This window comes from Vulpes vulpes, chromosome 12 (genome assembly GCF_048418805.1).
Source record: "Vulpes vulpes isolate BD-2025 chromosome 12, VulVul3, whole genome shotgun sequence".
NCBI classification, from domain to species: domain Eukaryota; kingdom Metazoa; phylum Chordata; class Mammalia; order Carnivora; family Canidae; genus Vulpes; species Vulpes vulpes.
In genome coordinates, this window is record NC_132791.1 from 181,734,770 (window position 1) to 181,751,584 (window position 16,815).

General features: G+C 39.3%; 1 protein-coding gene across 1 annotated transcript in view; it reads right to left on the minus strand.

Annotated features, from left to right (window-relative positions):
• Positions 1-1,995: 1,995 nt before the first annotated feature.
• SNTB2 (syntrophin beta 2) overlaps positions 1,996-16,815 on the minus strand; it is a 110,717-nt gene continuing 95,897 nt past the window's right edge. Inside the window, exons 6-7 of the mRNA XM_026011578.2 lie at positions 7,440-7,624; positions 1,996-6,929 (exon numbers count right to left, since the gene is read on the minus strand). Of these exons, the coding sequence (XP_025867363.2) occupies positions 6,837-6,929; positions 7,440-7,624 (278 nt within the window). The 3' untranslated portion in view covers positions 1,996-6,836. The remainder of the gene's footprint in view (positions 6,930-7,439; positions 7,625-16,815) is intronic.

The following is a 16,815-nucleotide window of genomic DNA, read 5'->3' on the forward strand; positions in this document are numbered from 1 at the left end:
CTAGCTTTCTAAAACCTAATACTTGTTGTGTGGAACAAAATACATACAAGGGAGTATAATCAGAATTTGCACAGATTAGCCAATATAGGCCTTCATAGGTAGTGGTTTGCCACATTATCTTCTAGAAGACCTTGGGTCTGGTACCAAAAGGGAAACAAATTCTTTGGGCACCAAGGTCTTACCATGCTGAACACATCCAACAGACTGTAAACATAATACTGGAGTCTTAAGCTGGGAAAAAAATACAAAAGTAAAATTGATTCTTGTAATAAGGATAGACTTGCCACAGGTGTGAAGAATATCACGGAGACTGATGATTGTGCCAAACCCAAAACTTAGTTGAAATTACTTCCTCTTCCCATATTCTAGTAATTCACAAAACAGAGGTGGAACATGGGACAGACACCCTCTAGAACAGGACTAAGACAGGAGAAAAGCACTTCTGCCGACCTAGGAGGAGCAGACACTTACACAACAATACTTATGTGCTGGTTCCAATAACATAATCATTAGCACCTGATTGTCAAAGGGTAGGTGTAAAGGCCAACACATCATAGGCAAGACCTAATTTGTGCTGCGCTACTCCAGGATGCTTGAAAACAAAGGGGAGTGAGCCCATGAGACTCTGTTCCCTGTGCAATTCCAATCACAGGTGACTGAGGTACTTTCTGGGTATGACGAAGGAAGCTGCCTTAAAAGCTGACCCTGGTCAAAAATGGAAGGTATGGTGGATGGAAGGGGGCTGTCACTGTATGAAAATTATGGAAAAATTCAATTAGCCTCTCTTGTTTCCTTTAGGCGTCCTTTTTATTGAGTTTGAGTGTCAATGTGTTCTAGAATAAGTGAAATTTTGCTAGGTTTAAAATATCTGCATTTTGACACATCATTACAAATATTCCTTTTACCATGTATAAGGACTTTTCAGCCAATGAGGTGTAAAGGATTAAGTGTGGAAGTGCGTGGATCAGCACAACTTGTAAATATACACTCAGCTTTGCTATTTATAGTTAAAAGGAGCAGGTATTTGTTTTGTTTTTTGTTTTTTTTTTTTAGGAGCAGTTTTTAAAAAAGATTTTCCTGTTGATCTATTTTGGGAACAGAGCTTAAGTTTTGTTATTGTTGTGATTTATTCCTAGGGATATTCTACACGTTTCCTTCCAAACTAAAGTCTAATTATTTTTTCTTTAAGATTTTTATTTTTAGGTAATCTGTAGACCCAATGTGGGGCTCAAACTCACAACCCCGAGACTGAGTCACCTGCTCCGCCAACTGAGCCAGTCAGGCACCCCACTAAAGTCTAATTTTGCATTAAGAAAATTAAGCATAATAAAAAGAATGACCTACTTAAATGTGCTTGGAGTTCTTTCACATTAGCATGAACCAAAGACTGAGCATCATTTTAAACATTTTCCAGTTAGCCACAGGAGAACTACAGATGTATTTTGGTAAAGGTATGAAGTGCTTAATTATTTAACGGCTGCTTGATTGATATATGGCATGGTGTAACTGAGAAATAATGGATTATGTGCTACTTGAGGGCAGGAACTTTCTTCTGGACCCTTGGGAGTGCCTAATAAATGCTTATTAGATGAAACAATACTTGAATTAGTATGTCATTCATTAGCCTTGCAGTTTCAGAATTCCTCCAGGCCCCCAAAGAACCTTTTTCTGTATTCCTGAGAGACTTCTCTATCACTTTGGAAGAGGTGATAGAGCACTCAAGTTCCAAGGGTATAAAATGTGACTAGGATAAAAAGGGACTCAGAAACTAAAATAAAGCGTGTGTGACAACAGCATGGAGGTAGGATAACAAGAGGACTGAGTAAAGGTACTAGAAATCTACCAGAGTAGCTAATCTAACAATACAATAAAGTATCATTTCTCTATTAATAGCTTTTTGGTTTCAACCAATCTATTTTGGAGCAATTCAAGGATTACAGTTCAGATGGTAGATTTTTGTTGAATATAATCAAACCTTCATTAGAGAACAAGGAGTCATTTGCAAATGGCATTATTTATGAATCACATCAAATGCAGGATCACTTTTAAAACTTAAATGTGCTTTGGTTCAGTCACCTGAAGTGGGAAGAAGAGGTGGCAGGAGATTAAGCTCAAGTTTATCAGTTTTGAAACAAAAGAAGAAATCTTATAAAAGTATTTTGTTAATACATAACAACTGTTCTTTCAGTTGGTAGTTTAGCTAGTATCAAAAAAAGACAACAGATGTACGGGTGTGCTCTATGAACCTATTTTTGGTACTTTATTTTAACTAAAAATTCTATCCTTTGATAGAATTTGCCAGATTTTTTTTTTTAAAGAGAAATGGTTTCAAATCTGCCACTAAGTAGTCTATTTCTAACATAAATTTCACTTATCATTACATGATAGGAGTAGCTATGTTGCTCAAAAACACATAATCCTGATATATAACATAATTATTTTATAACTGTCTGTTATCACACATTTATTGTCTATATACCCAGCACAGGGAAGGAGACAATTTTAAAAAAGGTGGGAGGGGAGAGACTGCTACTGTCAATCCTTGAAGACGCTATGTAGAAAGTCAAAAGAATTCTAGATTACCAAGCAATCTTGAGAAACAGAACAGTAGCAAATGGCAGATTCCTCTGCTTTCATCTTCAAGAGGGAAAAAAAAGCCACAATAACAAATTTAACTGAAAGAGATTTTCAAACTCAAGACAGAATATAATATAATACTACCTGGTACATTATAGACCTGATGGAGATATACATACAAAAAGAATGAATATGATTATGGTCAAATTCAACTTAAAGTTTAAGCAAAGTCCCAAATTTAAAGAAGTCTCTTTTCCTTATTTGATCTGACCAGAGCAATCTGCTTTGAGACCAAAGAGATCTGGCATTTTACTTCTTCATTAGCAATCGAAAAAAGATGACCTTTGGCTTTCTAACCAGCCATTCATTCATGGTGTCAATGGTGGACGGCAGTGACAATGAAATGTATGCTGGATATTTGGATAGTTTCAATATTATGTACAATCAATAGCTTATAACCAGTGAAAATAATAAGAACAAAGTTCAGCGTAAATGTCCAAGATAAGACACAAAAAAGCAGAGAAAGTGCTTAAGTCTACAGGTCTTCCCTGAAAGCTTCAAAAATGTTTAACTTTTAAGTAGGTAGGGCTTTTAATAGAATTTGCATAGCAGCTTACAATATAATTTGCATTTAAAAATATGGAGATTCTTCTATGTTTTTGAAAACATACAAATATATCCACATGCATATAAATTAAACAAGAAGACCTGGAGGTTCTCACAAAATTAAAAAAAAAAATCCATCACAACCTTTTCTCAAAAGTGGTCACACTTCTGTCCATCAAAATCATTTACAATGAAAACTTTTTCTGGGAGAAACATAATCTTGTCCAGATTCCACACAGCTAAATTAAAAAAAAAAAAAAAAGAATAAATTTTGGTTTATTAGCTAAGTGCATTTAATCAGCTGAAAAAAGCTTTGTTGCCATTCTACTTAGGAAGATAAATTAGGAAAACAAATAATCAGAGACAACTTTAATCATTTGTTGGTTAGATTTTTCCACTTATAAAAATATAAAAAATAAATAATTCAACCTCTCCTGCCATCTAATAATGTTCCACAATAAAGTTGTGAGGGTACAGCTGATAAAAGCAGGCACTATCAGACTTTACCTAGCCTAAAAAGTGCTAAAACATGGCTTTAAAATAGATGAATGACATTTAATGTAATATTTTTGATTGCTTGTGCATGTTCCAATATTTAACCTGAAACTGTCTACTAGGTAGGTGAGTTTACAGTTATAACTATCTAATAAATACTGTATAAACATACATTAAAGTATTTCTTCATATAAGATCTTAGAAACTAATTTCCAGATAAGGTTTGTTTGATAACTTCAGGAAAGGGCTTACCTTTTTCAGAAAAGAAATAACTGAGCCTTTTCTTTCTTTTTTTGGAGAGCAAAATGAGAAATTTAGGGAGTGAGGAAGAATTTTCACATGCCAATTGGCTACTGGTAGACACATCTGTGTGGAATATGGAGAAGATGTCTAAACCCCAGGTCTGGGGTTAGTTGAGAGCACAGGAAGCGGGTCCATTGGGATGAAGTGGACACTACTCTGCAGTTTCCATTCTACACATGGAAGCCCACAACATTCCCAACAATTTTCCCAATTCAAAATGAAAAATGACAAGTTAAGCTGTTCTATAAAATATGTGAAATACCAAAAATGCCCATTTTTAGTTACCATTTGAAAATAATTTGCCATATTTTGGCATCTTAACACAAAATACCTATTTATCTAGGCTGTCCCATTCATAAAAAGCACTTCATTTGTGGTTTGAAAATTCCACAAACACACTTAACTGAAGAACAACCTGGTCATCCATGATGATGATTGGAAAGCTGCTGATGTTAAACAAGCAGCTTAAGGGCTCTTGCTGTCAGGGGTGCTAGTGGTCAAAGGAAACCTCCCACATATTTTTATTTCACATTAAGACTCAAAAGATTAAAAAAAAAAACCCTATGGACCTTGGTGTTATATGTGACAGTCCAAGCTTAAACAAAATGAGTCAAAATGGCTCACACGCCTTACCTTCTCCTGCTCACATCTTCATCACATCTTTTTTAGAGATCTTTTTCATAGAATTTATGAGCACCAGGGCTTAGAAGTTCCCCCTGAAAATATTCTCAGTGGCTTAGCCTTTCACACCACCACCAACAACAAAAATCCCCAAACAAATGGCTTTGCTGCAAAGTCTGTGGCTGCATGTGCAACTTTTCGGGTTAATAATGCTTTCATGGCAAAGAGTGTCTAAGCTCCCTTATCTGAGGGTATTATGTGTTGAAATTCTGCTTCCAGAAATCACAGCTGGACCTTCAAGATTCTATTTTTTTCTTCCCTTGCAAATTTACTTCAGATGGAACCAAACATAGGTTTATAAATCCCTAAGAGATAAAGTTCTTGAAAGACATATTCTAGATTTCAAGTTCCAGTTTTAAGTGGATCAAATAACATTTCTAGAACTGTAGCTGGGGGAAGAACAGTCCTCTCTCCCTGGCCTCTACATGTGGTTAATCTCATTGTACAAGGAGGACTGACCGACAGGCAGAGGGGAGACAAAAGGGTTACATTGTCTAATTCACTAACTCTCTCCTCATGAATCTGCTCTTTAAGATGTTCCACCTAGGTCAGTCTGGACTCACACCAAATGGCTCATGTTTTGCACTTATGGTTGTGGGTTTTTCCTATTTGGAGTGCTACCCTCCTCCACTCTCCAAAATGCTCACATTTTCTTTATGGCACTCCTGGTAAATCTTGTGAGAATTGTTCCTAGACTTTCCTTCAGAGAACATCCAAGTCAATATGACCTTTTCTTTCAGATCTGGGGGCTGTGGTAATCTTGACATCTTATACAGCTATTATACTATTTTAAATGTTTTCAGATATATACCTCCCTCATTATTAGGAAAAACAAGCTGAGCGTGATTCTTTAATACTACAAAATCAGCAATCTTACTGGTACTAAGTCCTAATGATGACATCTGGCAATGCTTAGCAAAACCCAGGAAACTGTTCCATGGTCTCGTCACCCTGCCCACTGCAGAATGCATTACTATGCCAACATCACTGAGTTAGCAGCTGCCTGTCCATGCCACTCTGCTGCCACAAAGGGAGAGGACCAGGGCCAGGATCCTGCATGGGCTCACAAAGCCCAAAACAGCTCAACATGATGTTTGTGCTGAAGAGCTGGCTTTACAGGCAGAGCCTACTCTTTAAGCTAGTGGGCTCTCCAGGATTTATCTTCCTCAATGAGATCTGCCCACTAGAAAAGACACTACTAAGGAAATTCATCTCAAAGTCTATTCTTCAAAACTAAGATGGATGATCTCCCTGGAATGGCAGTGATATCCAGTTATTCAAATAGTTACTAATAAAGCTCCACTAACCCTAACCAAAGGCACATTTGGTAAGCAATAAAAAATGGCTTAGGCTAAAATGAGGATTTTCTTTTAAAAGAAATCTTATCATCCCCTGGCTCCTACCAAAGATAAATCAGAAAAATCTAAAGCAAGCAAACCTCTTCTTTCAGATCAGTGGTTTCCAACTTGGTCACCACTAGAAAGGGAGTGGAAGGCAACACTAATAAAATTTCACAAATTCTAAGTCCTAATGTTAGCACTGATGAGTGACAAAGCTTGTGGTGTGTTGGAAAGGTGATGATGACCAGGGTGGGATGCAGGAGAGCCAGGACAGATGGGAGAATGCTTTGGTGTGCAATTCGAGGACTTCGAAAGGTGGAAGGATTAAGTGACAGTAGCCTTTGACAGAATGTACAGCCTATCTGGAATGGCCAAGAAGCACAGGCGGCTGTCAACTAGCATGTGGGAAGAGATGGTTGGACTAAGCCAGACACCAAGGCTAAGCTTGAAACAAATCCTGCAAGAAGAAGAAAACAAAAACAACTCATGGATATTTGATTATGTCCCCCAAAAAACCCCACAACCATCCTTCTTCACAGGGGAAATAAACCTAGTGACTTAGAAACCACATTGGGAAATGAGGCAATAAATCAACAGCTTCAGTTTGGAGCTTATTAGAGTCCTAGAATTTCTGGCAAAGGTAGCTTGTGAAAGGCAGGCTCTTCTTTAAACACGGTTACTGTTCAGCAGTGATCTGCAGGTTCTTGTCAAGGCACTGTGCTGGAGGAGAGAGCAAAGAGCTTGCTTTTTGTGCTTTTTGTGGTTTTTTTTTTTTTTTTTTGAGGTGGAAATACTTCTTGTGACATTCAAGACTCTTTTCTGATTTTTTGCTGCTCATACGAGCAGTCCCATGCGAGTGACTTTGGCTGACAAGAATGTGTGCAACACAAATACGATGGGCTTCGGACAAGAGTGCAGGTCCATGGTCTGTGGAGAAAGCACATGAATTATCACTACCACACACAGAAGCTTTCATAAACAGAAACAAAATAAACACATTTGGATGTGATGTTCTACATTTTTAAAATATTTTATTTATTTATTCATGACACACACACACACACAGAGATAGGCAGAGACACAGGCAGAGGGAGAAGCAGGCTCCACAGAGGGAGCCTGACGTGGGACTCAATCCCAGAACCCCAGGATCAGGCCCTGGGCCGAAGGCGGCACCAAACCGCTGAGCCACCTAGGCTGCCCCAATCAATAAAATCTTTAAAAGAAAAAAAAAAAAAGGAATGATTTCCTAACGTGGGTAAAAGAAAAACACACGTGTACACACAAACCCGAAACCAGAATCCAATACATCTTGAAATCTGAAGAACAATCTCCTGACTCCAGATGGACTATCAATCCATAATTTTCTATATAGAAGGTAAGAAACAATGAGAAAGAAAGATAATACCTATGAAACATACTTTTCAGAAACACCCTTACCAGTTCTCCCTCAGGACCACCAAAATCCAGGTACAGATTTCTGATGCCATCATCAGCAGACATTTTCAGCCTTTCAAAGGGGTAGCGGTACAATATGCTGCTGGAACCTCCATTTTCCTTGGAGATGGTGAACCCATTTTCATAGTGGACAGTCAATCTTACCTCTTGGCCATTTAGTGTGCAGCCTGTTGAAGACAAGGAAAATCCATCATTGATAAAGTTACTACTTCAGTTATCAAGTGGAAAAGGATGCTTCTGATTTAAAGGAAAAAGAATCTTTACTTGAGAATATGTATACCTACCTGATTTAGAACTCCTTAAAGGAAGTTTTGTTTTGGTTGCTTGGATCAACATCTTGATTGAGGCGAGAAAAAGAGTATCTTTTTCTATGACACCTGATCTGATTCAGTTTGATTCAGTGAGTATCCATTAAACATTGGGCCTGGCAGTAGGCCGTGTGTGCAGAAGTAAGAGGCATGGTCCCTGCTCTCAAGAACTTCATAAATGAATAGGCATAAACATGAAATTCCTAATTGTATTAGGTAGAATGTATAGAACATGACTAAAACACTAGAACGAATAAGGCCAAAATCAAGGAAAAGTTTCCTGGAGGAGTTGGGACTTCAGACAAGCCCTAAAGAATAGGTCAGACTGGATAGGCAATACAGAAAGGTTTTCAGTGAGCAAGAAGAAAAAACAACCAAACGAGAAAAGGCAGAGATGCCTTTTAGGGGTAGTAACATGGTTTGGTTGGTATTGGTGAAGAGGATGAAGATAATGTTCATTATTGAAGGCAGGGGCTATAGTTAGCCAACGTCAGTCCTGTCAAAGATAAAATTCAAAGGATTGATCTGAATTGATAGGGGAAAAAAAAACTTTAATCAAGACTGACACATGCCTTCTGTCAAGATTGGTGAAGTTTCTGTTTCAATAACATGTGAGCAGTTTTGTTAGTATCGGAGCTACAAGTATGAGGTCCTCTGAGACCTGGAAATTAACTCAGCCCTTGGAAAGATGAACTTCAATAAAGGATCAGAGTCACACTATGCTCGGTCACAAAAAGTAGCTTCCAAATAAGTGAGTCCTCCTACCCAGACCAATCAAGGTATTCTTTTACTCCACTCGCAAAAACACTCAATTAGTTAAGACAGCTCTGTGTTTAAGGAATAAGGAATAAGAAAGAAGAACAGACAAATATTGGCAGTGTCCCTTCTCAGCACAACTTAAAGAAGAGGATTTTGGACAAAAGACTTCGAATATTAGTTATCCTCAGGAAAAAAAACCTCAGGGGCAAAACATGGATAAAACTACTTGTAGAAAGTAATTCAATGCAATGATCTCTGAATAAATAGCTAAGGGTTTGGAGGAAGAACAGATTCTAATCAAAGCAACCAGGATACAGTTTTCATGAGAATTTTATTCTATCAACATCCCTGAAGCCTTGGTATAGTCTAGGATAGTGAAATCTGATTAGAAGAGAGGGGTCAGTTCTAGTCCCGAAAAGAAAAGCTCAAAGAACAAGGATCTGTTCTTGACGCACTGGCTAGAGAAGGCACCACGCACGTGGGTATTTCTGCCTCCAGGTGTGTCGCTAGTGGGGTCAGATCAGGTGACTGCAGCTAGCAAAGCCAAGTCATTAACAGCATAAAACGAAGTTTCCTAAAGGTTCTGTTTAGGATTGTTTCCCCCCAATGAGGGAAGGAAAGGAAAGCAAATGTAGTGTCTGCGTGTTACCTAAGAAAAAACTGGGGCACCTGGGTGGCACAGTTGGTTAAGTGTCTGCCTTCAGCCCAGGTCATGATCCCAGGGTCCTGGGATCAAGCCCCACAGACTCTATCTCAAATTTTGAAAAAGAAAAACAGAATATTGTTTATGATTATCTCAAATTTGAAAGGAAGGACGTTACACTGAATATGTTTGGGTTTAGAAATGGGTTTGTTTTAATTTAAAATTATAATTAATACCAGGTAATTTTGAAAGTATAAATTGGTCATAACAATACTGTACCTAATAGTTCTTAGTTTAGTGGTTTCTCCCTAAATGGTAGGTAAAAATAGTGAAGCAATGGTGATTAAGTACCTGGCACCTCTCATCCTCAGATGGTGTCAGGAGTAGTGCACCAAAGAGCAAAAAGCCTCTGACTGATTTAACAAATATGTGAGTGTGTGTGTGAGTGCCTGGAGGGCAGGCAGCTGTGATAAGTGGCCCTACTCTGATGGGACAGGATCTAGGACTTAGTGAAGCTTTGAACTGTTCCCAGTGGCTTATTACAACCATCCTGATTCAACTAAAATCCTTTTATGGGCTATAAATCCACTATGCAACTCAATTTATAGGTAAGTCAGTAAAAAAGGTAATGTGCTGATTTTGCTTAACAGAGCTGTTGTCAGAAATATAAAAAGACACAACAGCAGCATTCAAGAACAATCACAGAACATCAAATACTAAAGTTTAAGAAACAGAAAAAATACCACAGTTTTTGAGGTAATCAAGGGAGGAAGAGAAACATCTCGCGCCCAGCAATGGGGGCTTTGTGTTCCTTTTGGAGGGTACAATGTGGGTTTATGGTGTTAAGAGCTCAAGTTAGGGGAAGCGACTTCATAAACCTAGACCCAGAATAATTAGAAAACTACATGAAGACTTAACAGTCTAGTAAAGTTGTGAATTATGTGTTAGTTTGCTGGTTTGTCCATTAAATCATTTATTGCTATTTTTTAAATTCTTTGCTTTCATAGGGCAGTAGGGATGACAGATTGGTCATCACAAACCACACTGGAGAAATCATTGTGGTTTTTTTTTTTTTTTAAGGTTTATTTATTTTAGAGAAAGAGTGGGGGGAGGGACATAGGGAAAGGAAGACAAAGAATGTCAAGCAGACTCCCTATTGAGCTCAGAGCCCAAATTGGGGCTTAGTCTCACCATCCTGGGATCATGACTTGAGCTGAAACCAAGAGTCAGATGCTCAACCAAGTGAGCCACGCCAGCACCCCAAGAAGTCATTGTTTAGAGCACTTATTATGTGCCAGACACATAGCTACATGTTATATTATGTGTTAGGTGCTGTGAGATACAGAGCTAAATAACAGATACTTCTTATTCAGACTAGTGAGAGAGAAAGAAAAGGAAATATGAATATGGAAGAATGAACTAAGTCCTATACTAGGGAGATGGACAAGACACTGGGAAGATAGAGGAAGGGGGTAGACTAACTCTGGGAAACTGATAAAAGGCTTAATTGGAGGCACTAATTTGCTGGGGCTTAAGTAACAATGACAAGCATAACAGTGGACACTTTGTTGAGTGAATACTATACACCAGAATTAGTTAATTGTGACATTTTAACTCCTCTAAAAATCTCAAACTTTCAGGTTTTTTTTTTTTTTTTAAGATTTTATTTATTCATGAGAGACACACAGAGACAGAAAGAGAGGCAGAGACACAGGCAGAGGGAGAAGCAGGCTCCATCCAGGGAGCCTGACATGGGACTTGATCCCAGGACCCCGGGATCATGCCCTGAGCTGAAGGCAGATGCTCAACCGTTGAGCCACCCAGGCATCCCAAACTTTCAGGGTTTTTGGAAAATTTTATTACCAAGTAATATGTTCAACAGATACTCTCATCAATTCTCTATGTTCATCTCAACCCTGAGACCTACTTCATCACCCACCCACAACCTGGAATAGGGGTCAGGGATATGGTAGTGATCAGGGATGGGGTGAGAAATGGTATGGGGAAGGCTATGCGCACATTAACCACCTAAAACAAGGAATCTCTAGTTTACCACATGTACTCTCATCCATGCTCAATCATTCTGAACAAAGTTCTCTGAGGAGAATCTCTCTGTATCATTAATAACGCCCATTAGAAAATTCTCTGACTTCACATTTAAGGTTCGATCATTACACTCAATTTTTTTTTTAAGAGAGAAAGAATGGGTCCATGCAGAGGGGAGGGGCAGAAGGAGGAGGAGGGAGAGAATCTTTTTTTCTTTTTTTTGCAGAGAGATAGAGAATCTTAAGCAGACTCTGCACCCAGCATGGAACCCATCACGGAGCTCAATCTCACAACCCTGATATCATGACCTGAGCTGAAATCAAGAGTGAGCTGCAGGGACACCTGGGTGGCTCAGCGGTTGAGTATCTGCCTTCAGCCCAGGGTATGATTCTGGAGTCCCAGGATCGAGTCCCACATCGGGCTCCCTGCATGAAGCCTGCTTCTCCCTCTGCCTGTGTCTCTGCCTCTCTCTCTCTGTGTGTGTGTGTGTGTGTGTGTGTGTCTCATGAATAAGTAAATAAAATCTTAAAAAAAAAAAAAAAGAGTCAGCTGCTCAGGGTGCCTGGGTGGCTTAGTTAAGTGTCTGCCTTTGGCTCAGGTCATGATTCCAGGGTCCTAGGATTGAGCCCTATGTTGGACTCCCTGATCAAAGGCATGTTTGCTTCTCCCCCTCCTCTGCCATTCCTAACTTGTGTGCTCTTTCTCTCTCAAATGATTAAAACCTTAAAAATAAAAGTCAGGCAAGCAACCAACTGAGCCACCCAGGAGCCCTTCAACATTTCCCTTTAAACTAGATCTCTCCCATCAACATTTTAAATGTTCAAACCTCTCATTATTAGAAAAAATGCCATTACTCAACCCCTCACCTTTCTTCTCTCTTTTAAAAGATTTTATTTTTGGGATCCCTGGGTGGCACAGCGGTTTAGCGCCTGCCTTTGGCCCAGGGCGCGATCCTGGAGACCCAGGATCGAATCCCACGTTGCGCTCCCTGCATGGAGCCTGCTTCTCCCTCTGCCTGTGTCTCTGCCTCTCTCTCTCTCTCTCTGTGTGTGTGTGTGTGTGACTATCATGAATAAGTAAATAAAATCTTAAAAAATAAAAGATTTTATTTTTTTTTATTTTTTTTTTTTAATATTTTTTTTTTAAATTTTTATTTATTTATGATAGGAACACAGTGAGAGAGAGAGAGGCAGAGACACAGGCAGAGGGAGAAGCAGGCTCCATGCACCGGGAGCCCGATGTGGGATTCGATCCCGGGTCTCCAGGATCGCGCCCTGGGCCAAAGGCAGGCGCCAAACCGCTGCGCCACCCAGGGATCCCTAAAAGATTTTATTTTTAAGTACTCTCTATATGCAGTGTGGGTTCAGACTTACAACCCCAAGATCAGGAGTCCCATGCTCTATCAAGTGAGCCTGTCAGGAGCCTCTCTCTTTCTTTTTAAAGGAGCTGTTTTTTGGGATGCCTGGGTGGCTCAGCGGTTGAAAGTCTGCCTTCAGTTCAGGACGTGATCCAGGAGTCCCCAGGCTTGAGTCCCACATGGGGCTCCCCGTGGGGAGCCTACTTCTCCCTCTGCCTCTCTCTGTTTTTCATGAATAAGTAAATAAGATCTTAACAAAAAAAAAAAAAAAGGAGCTGTTTTTTTAAAATTTTATTTATTTATTCATGAGAGACAGAGAGAGAGAGAGACACAGGCAGAGGGAGAAGCAGGCTCCATGCATGAGCCTGACGTGGGACTCAATCCCTGGTCTCCAGGATCACACCCTGGGCTGAAGGCGGCATTAAACCGCTGAGCCACCCGGGCTGCCCAAAAGGAGCTGTTTTTAATGAGTTTATCCATGTTTCACTTCCCATTCAATCCTCAGCCCTCTTGCAGTCTGCCACTGCCCTCATGAACCATCTTTCCCCCAAGGACATCAATAATCATCTCCATGTTGCTGAATCCAACCAGTTCTTGTCTTGATATTTTTAAGTACTCACTGTCAGATGTCTACCCAGTTTCTATTTCTCTATTCTTCTTTTACAGTCAAACCCCAATTTTAATCAGGTTTCTACTCTTTCCTCATGTGTTTCAAAGAAGGGTGATTTCAAATTCAAGGGTAGATCGCCCCTGAGCCAATCAGAGCTTGGCTTTCCCCTGGTGACTACTGTTGGTTCAAAGTATAGACATGAGCCAAACTGGCTCAATCGGATTAAAAAGAAATACAACTGGGAAGGGAAAACCACCTCTCATCTTTTATTCTTGCTCTTTCTTTTATGTAGATACTATACTTCTTTAATGTTTAATCTAGTTTTAAAGGGGATTTTCTGTTAAATTAAGCCTAAACGATCCTCACGGATACACATTTAACCCTACTGGCCATTTCTTTCCTTCGTCCTATGGTTTCCCTGATGCTTATAGTCCCCACCCACCTAGTTTTCCTTCTAGCACTCTGGCTACTACCTCACAATCTGCTAAGTGGGAGAGATGCTGGCTTTTTCAAACTATGGGATATTGCTGAGTACAATGACATACATAAAAGATAACTTTCTAAGCAGTTTTCCAATAGTAAAAAAATTTAATAAGGCAAAGAGGAGAAAAGGCTCATTAATAAATTTATTGTGTTACATCAAGATGAATACGGGTAAATACATCCTATGGTTTCTACTTTGTCTTTTTATTTTATTTCATTTTTTAATTTTTAATTTTTTTTACTGTGTGTCTTTTTAAATGAAAGACTACTGGAGATTGCCAGTGTATCATGAAGGACAAAGACCCTAATGTCAAATCCTGTTTCTGCTGCTCTGGGGTCAGTTACTTGGTATGAGGCCCTGGAAGGTTCCAGTATTTCCAGCAAAACTCTTCCTTCAGTAGCTGCAGGACTGTGCCACCTTGGGCTCTTCTAAGTTTTCCAGAAAAAAACAGAAGGGAGTGGGCTTTGTAAGTTCAACATGGCCTGATTGCCCAGGACTCTCTCAGAGAAAGGCTGGAGCAAAATTCTCTGTTACTGCACATGAAAAATGCCAGTCTATCAAGTAGAATCAATGGGCTGATCACGCCCAGGGTTACAAAGAATATGGCACTATGTTCCTTTGTTATACCTATTTGATCAAAGGCATGAAGTAGGTCTTATTTATTTTTTTCTCTTATTACAAAGCACAGCACTTCATAAGTAATAAACTACTCAATAAGTATTTGTTGATTTAATGACTTGAGAGAAACTGATACTGTATATATCCTCTAAGAGTTTAATCTGGACATAAGAACGAGTCACTTAGAGGGGGAAAACCAGGGGCGGAAGGCACTGATTTTGGATTCAGAAAAGATCCGATTCAAGCCTTCACCACGTAAACCCCAGTTAACGTGCACCCACCATGGAACCCATCATGGAGCTCAATCTCACAACCCTGATATCATGACCTGAGCTGAAATCAAGAGTGAGCTGCAGGGACACCTGGGTGGCTCAGCGGTTGAGTATCTGCCTTCAGCCCAGGGTATGATTCTGGAGTCTCAGGATCGAGTCCCTCAGTGGGCTCCCTGCATGAAGCCTGCTTCTCCCTCTGCCCGTGTCTCTGCCTCTCTCTCTCTCTCTCTCTCTCTGTCTCTCATGAATAAATAAATAAAATCTTAAAAAAAAAATTCTAAATCTTTAAAAATAAATAAATAAATAAAGGCATACTTAGGGACGCCTAGGTGGCTCAGCGGTTGAGCGTCTGCCTTTGGCTCAGGGTATGATCCTGGGGTCTTGGGATTGAGTCTTGCATCAGGCTTCCTGTGGGGAGCCTGATTCTCCCTCTGCCTATGTCTCTGCTTCTGTCTGTCTCTCACGAATAAATAAATAAAATGTCTAAAAAATAAATAAGTAAAAGCATACTTAAAGTTCAAACAATTATATACATATATGTATTTTCATATTTTGAATTCCTGTGACAAATGGAAAATGGTTGTATATACCTGAGGGAATTAAATGCATTCTCTGCCTAGTGATCTTGAAGTTCATATTTGCCAAAAGGAAAAAATCCTTGTGTATCAGAAGGATCATTGATCAATTCTACTGTAATCTTTTTTTTTTTTTTAAAGATTTATTTATTTATTCATGAGACACAGACTGAGAGAGAGAGAGGCAGAGACACAGGCAGAGGGAGAAGCAGGCTCCCCACAGGGAGCCCAATGCGGAACTTGATCCCAGATCCTAGGATCACAACCTGAGCTGAAGGCAGGCACCCAACCACTGAGCCACCTAGGTGTCCCAATTCTACCGTAATCTAATAAAGGTTTAGATATAAATGAACATTATGAAGTTCATATACTACGTTCACTAGCAAAATCCTATATGTAGTCACTGAAATTTTCCTAAATGAGTAAACCGTACAAGAAAAGAAACAAATGAGTAAACCGTAATCAAAACACACAAGAGACAGAGAAACAGGGCTTAAATGATTTTTTCTTGTCAACTTCCTGACATTCTTTAGGCCATGGATATCTGAATATGTAGTATAATGTGCAATAGTTATAGTTTAAATAAACCTTTCTGAATTTCCCAACAATTTAACACAAAGCAGTAATATGCATCTGAAGGATAACTTGCTTATTGTATGTGTGTATACATGCAAATGTGGATATGCACAGTAAGCATACACATATTAAGACATGATAGATTAGGTGCATGCATGCACATACATACAAACCCATTTTAAAGGAATTCTGGCTCTCATCACAGCAGTTTACCTTTGGCCAGTTTAATACATGTGGCACAGTTCTTTTTTTTTTTTTTTCCTTTTTTAAAAAGATTTTATTTATTTATTCATGAGAGACACACAGAGAGAAAAAGAGAGAGAGGCAGAGACACAGGCAGAGGGAGAAGCAGGCTCCATGCAGCAGGGAGCCTGATGTGGGACTCAATCCCAGGACTCCAGGATCATGCCTGGGCTGAAGGCAGGCACTAAACCTCTGAGCCACCCAGAGATCTCCATGTGGCACAGTTCTAAATACAAAGTAAGTGATTAGTAAGTACACCAGTTGACCTAAATTGCGGAAATGCAAGTATTACCAAGGCAATATTAAGACAGTGTACATGTATTTGTAAATGAGAATAAAAAAGTTTGGAGCACCTGGGTGGCTTAGTCAGTTAAATATCTGCTATCAGCTCAGGTCATGATCCCAAGTCCTGGGATCAAGCCCATGTTGGAGTCCCTGCTCAGCAGGTTGCCTGCTTCTCCCTCTCCTTCTACTCACTACCCCCTGCTCATTCTCTCACTCTTAAATAAATAAATAAATAAATAAATAAATAAATAAATAAAGTCTTAAAAAATTTAAAAAGTTCATAACTGCCAAAAAATGTGTTTCTTTTGTGTTTTATTTTTTTTTCTTTTGTCTGTTTTAAAGTATAAGGACCCAACCAATACTTATTCTCTTTTTCCTCAGGCCATCTGTATTGAAACAACTGTGAGCCAGGGACTGGACAGATTTTTGTTTCTTGCCAGAAGTTTAGCTGCCAGATACCAAAGAAACAACATGAAACTAAAAAACATTAAAAATCCAAGTTTCATTCTTTGTTTTGGGAAACATATCTCTGGATTTTTTTTAAAGACTTTATTTATTTATTTGGGAGACAGAACAAGCTGG